The 7,953-nt window shown below is 55.5% G+C and overlaps 1 protein-coding gene across 1 annotated transcript; it reads right to left on the bottom strand.

Moving 5' to 3' along the window:
* Positions 1–929: 929 nt before the first annotated feature.
* Ankrd63 (ankyrin repeat domain 63) lies at positions 930–5,956 on the bottom strand. Its single transcript, XM_021157079.2, has one exon. It carries the CDS (start codon positions 5,259–5,261, stop codon positions 4,080–4,082), a length of 1,182 nt encoding a protein of 393 aa, XP_021012738.1. The 5' UTR covers positions 5,262–5,956; the 3' UTR covers positions 930–4,079.
* Positions 5,957–7,953: the final 1,997 nt, after the last annotated feature.

Below are 7,953 nucleotides of genomic sequence, written 5' to 3' on the forward strand. Positions count from 1 at the left end.
AAAAAAATTGCAAGGTCTTTTTTTTTTTTAAGGGTCAGAGTTTTAAAAAAAAAAAAACAAAAGCATCCTTCCCTAGACATTTTTGTGACTTGTTTGAACTTGTGCCTGTTTTAAATTAAACTAAATGTTCGAACCTTTGGGTTTTTCATTCTCTGGGATTGGAGCCAGGCTTTCTTGGAACTGGATGCCCTTGGAGTGGGTACCTAGTAGGGCTCTTCTGTGGTTACTTGAATCCACAAATCACCCAGCTTCTTTGGCTTGGACACCTAGAATGAGGGCCGAGGAAGGAGGAGCCAGGAAGTGGAAGGCCCTGGGGCTTGAAGAAAGGGCGAAGAAGGCTCTGGTCAGGGCCGAGGAGCCACCAGGCGGAGGTGTGGGGGAGGGCCCTGGCAACTCAAGGCCACAGAGACCAACCTCATTCAAGGTTGGTTTCTCCCTTCTCCTGGTCTTCAGGCTGCCCATAGAAAGTTCCCTGAAAGCAGCCCATGTGCATTTCTTAAAACTGAAGGACTCTGAAATTTCAAAAGAGTAGGGAAGTGACCAGAGACTTGGGTTCTAGCCCTGGGGTTGGGAAGTGGCAAAAAAATCTTTTAACTTTTACTCCGACAGTGATTCCAATCTTCCTTTTCTGAGCTCTATACTCAACACAGTGCTCATTGAAACCACTTAACTCGGAGCAAGGAGCCAGCCCCAGCCCCAGCCCCAGCCCCAGCCCCAGCCCCAGCCCCAGCCCCAGCCCCAGCCCCAGCCCCAGCCCCAGCAGCGGTTCATTGGTTCATCGAGAAGCAGCCCCCATGACTGTAGAATGGCCATGGCCAGGGCTGATGAAGGTAGGAAGTGCCTCCAAATGGAGTGTGTGCTTCCATCTTTTCAAAGGAAGCCAAGAGGCAGCAGTGAGCAGGAAGGCAAAGAGAGGCCAGGTCTCCAATGCAACAACACTGGGTTTATTAGCTGTGCCTCCCCTGCCAGTCTTTTTCAGCACATCGCTCCAAATGCATGTGCCAACGTCCTTCATACCCTTCCATGCCAACCAGCGCTAAGTGCCAGTGGCTGGGGTGACTGACTCTTCACAATGACGACGATGATGACAATAATAGGAAAGGCAGAATATGCAGCAAAGTCTTTTCCTACTGCAGGAGGGGACAAGTGAAGACCGCAGCCTCAGTATACCTAGAGCTAACAGGAAGTCCAGAGCGAGTGAAGTGTGCTGGAGTTCTGTACAGAGCCTGCTAAGGCTTAGCTAAGGGCAGACAACAAGCCCCACAACTCAGTTGAGATGGAAAAGATCTACAGTGTATCCGAAACATCATTTTCAACCACCCATGTTCCAGCAACTCCACAGACCACAGACAAGAGCAATCGTTTACCCAACAGAGACTGACCAAAGTGACATTCTCACAGGGTGACATATCAGTGACACTGGATGGTTGGCAGCACCCCTGACACAACGTGTGAGCCAAATGCTACGGTGCTTGTAAGCCAAAAAATTGTATCCTTACACCATTAAAAAAACATCACTAAAAGTAAACATAGTTGAAAATGGAATGTGAGGGACAAAGGGTCAGAGGAAAAACACTATTTACTTGGAGTGTCCCAGCTCTGACCTCCTCTGACTTTTCAGACACTGTGGTATACTGTTCGTCTGCCCCTTGGGGTGAGAAAAGGCAGGTGTATGTGTGCGGGTGTGTGGGGCAGAGGCCGGGAGTGTCTGTGTGTGTCCGGGTGGGGTGGGGTGGCAGAGAGATCATCCCAGAATGAATAGCAACTGTCGTAAGACAACACACATGGTCAGGTCAAGGCTCAGAAGTCATAAGGGTTGGCAGCTCCAGTTGTTCTAAAGACAGCAGGCGATCTTCCAACAGTAGCCTTAGCTTGCAAAATAACTTGGGGTTCTTGGTAAAGGGGTCTTTGCTGGGCTTCTGAGCACTTCTTACCACACCCAGTGCTGACTTTCCTTGTTCACTGTTCCTCACTTCATTGAAGTGAAGTGACTTCAAGTATCCGGATTTAATATTTTACAAGAGGAACACGCTTTATGGGTAAAAAGCACACAGAGGGAGAAGTTACACATCAATGATCTCCCAAAGAAAGCCAAATCTGAGCTCCCGGGGCGCAGCGAGGAGAATGCAGAGGTGCCACCAGGGGGCAGCAAGGATCACGGTCCCAATTGTGGGCTGGAGCGCGGCCTCGGACGCTAGCGAGGGAGGGCAGGAACTGCGGAGCTCTCTGGCCCCTGCAAAAACTGGTTTCCGACTTCCTACCCTTCAACCGCAGACCCAGTTTCTGAGCACCAGCATTCTCTCTGGGAAGTTCCCTCAGAGTTACTGGTGAGAAACCTTTCCACAAAGACGATCTTCCACAAAGATCAACGTCTTCAAAGACTTTATCGCAGACAAGTGAGGGACTTAAATGCCCACTCTTCGGGGTTCACAAATAGAAACCCGAGGTACTATCATGGCCAGAAAACCTTCACTGCTTTGAAGCAGGAGTTTTTACCCCACCCTGCTGGTACAGATTTTCCACCAGGAGCCAGCACTGACACTGGGGTCGTAGAGCATGCAATCTGTCGAACTCCTTTCTTCGCCTCCTCTCTGAGGCGGTACAGTGTTGGAGGGCAGGGGCGGAGATGGAGAGGACAAAAGACTTCGCGGGGAGGGGGCCTAACTACTTCTCCACAGTTGCCTCTGACTCACTAATCTGCCCAGTAATAAAAGCTGGAAGCTGGGTTGGGCCTGCATCCCACGCGGTGGGGCCCAGACAGGGGTCTTTGGTCTTGATCTAGCATCCATCATCTGCCCTGCCCTCCATTAACAGCCCAGCAAGAAGCAGGAGACGTTTAGCAGCCCCCTCCTATGCTCTCTCGGGAGTCTGATGTAATTTAGACCGAGACCTGCGGTTCGTGTGGGCTCTCGACTCCCGCGCCCGTCGCCGTTAACGTGGCAAACACTACAGTCAATTATCCCCCTCGCTGAGGTGCTATTTAAAGAGACGTTGTCAGGTTCTTAAGCCTCGGATCAGACCTGCTGCTTTCTGCTTCATATACAAAGGCTCAAAACACGAATTCTTTTGAGGGTTGGGAGAAATACAATTAAGCAAAAATCCTTCCTAACTGTTCCACCCTCTTGGAGCACCCACGTGTGGAATGGGGGAGCTGGGAGGAAGGAGGGGGTGGGGTGCTGTGTCCTTTCCATTTCAGGCCTCTGGGACTAAGTGGAAATGTAAGTAAGGCTGGGCCAGGAGAAGGGAAAACATTGAACCTCAAAGATGAAATTCAAACACAATCATTTGGGGGATCAAGCTGGCCCAGAAGCCAAGAGTTAGTAGGGACTTGGGGAAGCAGTGACCCACCAGTATCAATGAAGTTAGATCCCATAGTCTGACTGAGACAGAGTCAAAGGCAGTTGATTTCCCAGAAGGGAAAGCTGGTAAACACCTAAAGGGGGCATTGAGTCTCAAAATATTCCTGTTGCCTTGAGTCTCTGCCTCAGAAAACCTTAACCACTGGATTCCTTCATAATCAGCCCTCTTGTCCAAAAAGCTTACGTGGCCACCTTAGTTCCTCCCTTCTTCCAACACTTACAGGGAAGGGAGACTTTGGTAGTTTGTCAAACTATTATGGTCAGCATCAGCAGGCACAGCCGTCTGGGCCCTTGTTCTCTCAAAGCCAGCTCTGCTGTTACCTGGCTGCCAAGGTGATAGGAAAAGTTAAAAATAGGCAGGGGATTCTGCGGGTACTGAGTCTATGCAGTTGAACCTCAAGGCTGGGGCTCGGCCTGAGCCATCCACCTTTCCGGCTAGAAAGCTGAAGCCCACAGAAGCAGCCATTGTTCACACCTCCATTTTCCCCCAGGACAAGGAAGTCAAGCTGGAGGAAGGTGGGAGATAGGAAATACCAAAGAGCACACAAAAGGATGGGATCTCTTTCTTACATCTGGTGGAGGACTACAGGAGGTCTCCCTTTAGCAGTGGGGACAAAGGGTGGGCAGAAAACTGCAGAGAAAGGGAGGACTTGGAGGAAAGGGAGACATCTTAGTAACTAGAGACAGAGTGAACTTTACAGGGCTCGACCTTCGCGCTCCTTACCGCTGAGCCTGCAGTACTACAGCCTCTGTGCCCGCCTGCCAAGGCTTTGGCCCAGGTACTGAGAAAGGCAGAGCGTTGTTCTCTAATTCTGGGCCACTCTCAGGCCCTGAAGCCTCCCCGACCAGGCTGGGGATGTCTGGGGCTGTGGACCGTCGGCGCAAACCCAGGCGGCCAGAGCCGGGGCCGCCCTCGGGATGAGGACTAAGGCCGACCGGGCCGACCGGGGCTTGCATTAAGGCCAGTGGCGCTCCCTCCAGCACCTCCTGTGAACGCCACCGCCCACTCCCCGAAGACTGGGGTGAGTTTGGTCGAGCCATCAGAGCTCCTGCCCTAAGGCGTGCTGTCTCCTCCTCTGTCATGGTACCCAGAGCTAGGCTCATGCTCCGGCCCAACTCTGGTCTCTCATTGCCTTGTGCCCTATGACGGACCGAGCCCTTGCCAGCAGAGGCAAGCTCGCCTCCGTGGCCGTGGCCATGGCCGTGACCGTGACCGTGGCCGCCGGCAGCTCGCGCAAACCGTGCCAAAAGAGGGCGCGGTAGACGACGGGGACTGGGTCGTCGCCGCTCTGGGCTGGGCACAGGGGCAGGGTGGCCAGGGGGACTGTCGGAGTTGGAGCCCCGGGCCGCTGCCGCGGCGGCTGCCCGACCCCAAGGCCCGGTGAGGGCTTGCACACAGGTCCCGTGGCCGCGAGAGGCAGCCAGCTGCAGCGCGGTGAGGCCCGCCCGGTTGGTGCGGTCAAGGCGTAAGCCCAGGCGGCGGAAAGAGCGCACCAAGAACTCCAGCACCGCCCCGTGGCCGCACGCCGCCGCCCACATCACCGGGCTGTTGCCCGCCGAGTCCGTCGCCTCCGGATCGCCGCTGAACTGCACCAGGAGCTGCACGGCGTCTAAGTGGCCTCGCTCGCAGGCCAGACTGAGTGCAGTGCGGCCCCGCTCGTCCCGCAGGTTCACGGCTGCACCTTGCTCCAGCAGCAGTCGCACGAAGCGCGAGCGCATCGCGGGGTCCGGCAGCCCCACGGCCACCATAAGCGGCGTCCGGCCCTGCTCTGCGCGGCAGTCGATGATGCTGCGGTCTAGCGCGTCCAGCACGAAACGGGCCAAGTGCACTTTGCCGGCCTGCATGGCCTCAAGGAAGGTGCGCGTCCCCGCTCGGGGGCACAGGTCCTTGGGCTTGAGCATGGCTCCGGCCGCCGCGCCCCGGAAGTCCGACGCACGGGGGCGCCCCTGTTCCCTCACCCCACGGGGCTACGGCCCCGGCCCGGACACCGGTACCGCTCTTTCCAAGCGGCGCGTAGGTGGCTGCAACCGAGTGTCCTGCAGTTCCCGCTCAGGTCTCCCTACCGCTCGGCTGCCTCGCCGCTCCCAGGGCGTCTTGCTTTTCCTCCCTGGCCCCCCACGACTGGAGGTGTGGGCTGCTGGCTGCTGGCTGCTCCGACTCTCGCTCAAGCTCCAAGCTCGGCCTCCTCAACTCTTGGGCCCTCTTCCCTGTATCCGACGCCCCTTGGTCCCTCGTGGCTTGGAGCAGCGCCACTCACCCGCACCCCGGGCAGCCCCTGCTCCCCTGTTGAGCGGGTGGCTCCCGCCTGGCGCGCCTGCCTCCTGCCCCGGCGGGGAGCGCCGCTCCTCCAGCTCCCAGAGCCTCTCCCCGCCTCCTCCTTTCTTGCGGGGGCCGGGACGCTTGCTTTTTTACTTGGGGGGCTCAGCGGCTCGTGAGGTGCCCGACGCCTAGATACCTGGCTTTATAGCTTCAGGGGTCTCCATGGCAATGACTGCTCTGGAAGCAGGCTGCACCTTCAGGGCAGAGACGGACAGGGCAAGGGAGACCGCCCCTGACCCCCACCCCTTCGTGGGCCACGAAGTTGGGGAGCGGCTCCTCCTCCGCGCTCCCCTGGGAATGCGGCGGCGGTTGCGGGGCGGGGGTGGAGGCTGCTCGCCGGGGGCCACATGCACCCGGCGGGGCCAATCCTAAAGTCTCAGTCTTCTTTCCCCGCCTCCCGCCTCCGCCGGAATCGGTAGCCTCGGCTGCTTAGAAACTGGCGGGAGCTCCTGCCATCGGTTTTAGGTTAAAGGGACTGGGGACCCCACAAGGACAGAACTGGACAAGAGACAGAGGAAAAGTAAATTGGGGTATGAGGCATTTGTGCTCCGGACTGAGGGCGCTCAGTCTGGCTGATAACTGCCATCTAAAGTGCAGCGAATCACAGCCACACACAATTGTGCCTCCCGCACGCGCTCACTCAGAGAAGGGCGGGGGTGCATTCTCCAATCTCAGACGTCTCCAAACCTGACAGCGCGCCCGCGTGCCAGCTCCACGGTTGGTCGGTCGCTGTGGAGCAAGTTGACTAGACACTGGCCGCTCTGACCCAGGGCAGGTACCTTAGGACCCGAGAGTGTGCAGGCATTAGGACTCCCCAGGCACTACCTCCTATCCCCTCAAAGTCAAGCTAGAGTTAGGGTCTAGGAAAGGACAAAAGACACAAGCAAGAATTCCCTGACAGGGCTGGGTTCTCTTGAGCACAAAACCATCTTTAGGCCACAGAGCGCTAGGCCTGGCCCCTAAAAAAAGGAGACAGCCTGAGATCTTTTTTTTTTTTTTTTCAATCAGATGTGTGGAAACCCCACTTCCTTTGGACAATCAGCTCATGGTCGCTAGAGAGGGGGAATACTGAAGGCCTAGCAGAGTCTTACAATGAGTGCCCCACAAGCTCCCAGGACTAGAGAGAGGGCTTGAGAATAGTTGAAATGGAGTTTATTTGTAGAATAAGTGAAGAGCTAGGGACTTTTCGCAGCTGGTCGAGTATTTGCCCAGTATACACAAAACGACTGGTTTGATTCATTCCCAGGATGAAGCCAGCTGTGGTGCTATAAGCTAACAACCCCAGCACTTGAGAGGTGGAGGCAGGAGGCTCAGAAGTTCCAAGATCATCCTCAGCTACATAGTTAGGTTGAGGCCAGCCTGGGCTACATAAGACCCTATGGTTGTGTTTCCAGCAATGGGAAACATAGATACACAAACTAAATTCTGAATGAATGAGACTTGTCTTCTCAGTCAGGAAGACAACCCCAGGACTGAGAACATCTGCTAAATACAAACTCAAACAGCCATTGGATGGAAGGGTAAATGGTGGGAAGGAGAGGGAACTAAGATCCTCTGAAGGCAACAGCAGAGTTAGTCCTTTAAGGAGGAGTGACACAGGCTAAGAAACAAGGAAGACGGCCAGGCAGAGGGGTTACAGGAACAAAGGCACCCAACAGACACAATGTGGAGGGTTGTGTTCAGGGGCCCTATGCTGTAAGAGAAAGGAAGTCCAGTGAAGAATGGAGGGGGTGTCCAGTCTGGGAAGAGCAGGTTGCTTTGCAGGACACGCCTGAGGATTCTGTAAGGAGTGCTCTTCCCCAGGGAGCAGGGGCCGGGGAGACCCCGGAGCATCGTATCTTCTGGACGACCTAGGCTCCAGGATGGCCTAGGAGTGGATTCGGGCGGGCTCGACCCTACAACAGGGACTCACGCTCCCCTTCGTCCTGTGAGGCATATTACTAAGTGCACAGTTGGTGAACTGAGCCCCCACGCATTTCTTGGCAGGAGAGTTAGGTCTCAACCTGTGTCATACACTGGTAGTGTCAACCCAGGCCTGCACAGTCCCATCTGTGCAGAGGGAGCAGAGACAGAAACTCTGCCTGCACCACACAGGGTCAGGAGCCAGTTAGAGAAGCACCATTTAGAGGGACCTCAAAGTCTGTCCCATCAGCATCCAGGTGACACTCTCCACTCCCAGGAAGGGGACAGGCATGCTCCCCCTCCTTAAGCAGAAGAAAGGCTTTTGTCCTTTTGGGACTCAGTTTTCCCTGTTTTCTTTTTTTTTTTTTTTTT

The sequence above is a fragment of the Mus caroli genome, chromosome 2 (assembly GCF_900094665.2).
Source record: "Mus caroli chromosome 2, CAROLI_EIJ_v1.1, whole genome shotgun sequence".
NCBI classification, from domain to species: domain Eukaryota; kingdom Metazoa; phylum Chordata; class Mammalia; order Rodentia; family Muridae; genus Mus; species Mus caroli.

What these genes read in the sequence shown, in the direction of transcription:
- Ankrd63 (XM_021157079.2), bottom strand. Translation starts at nt 5,261, where the DNA reads ATGCTCAAGCCCAAGGACCTGTGCCCCCGAGCGGGGACGCGCACCTTC.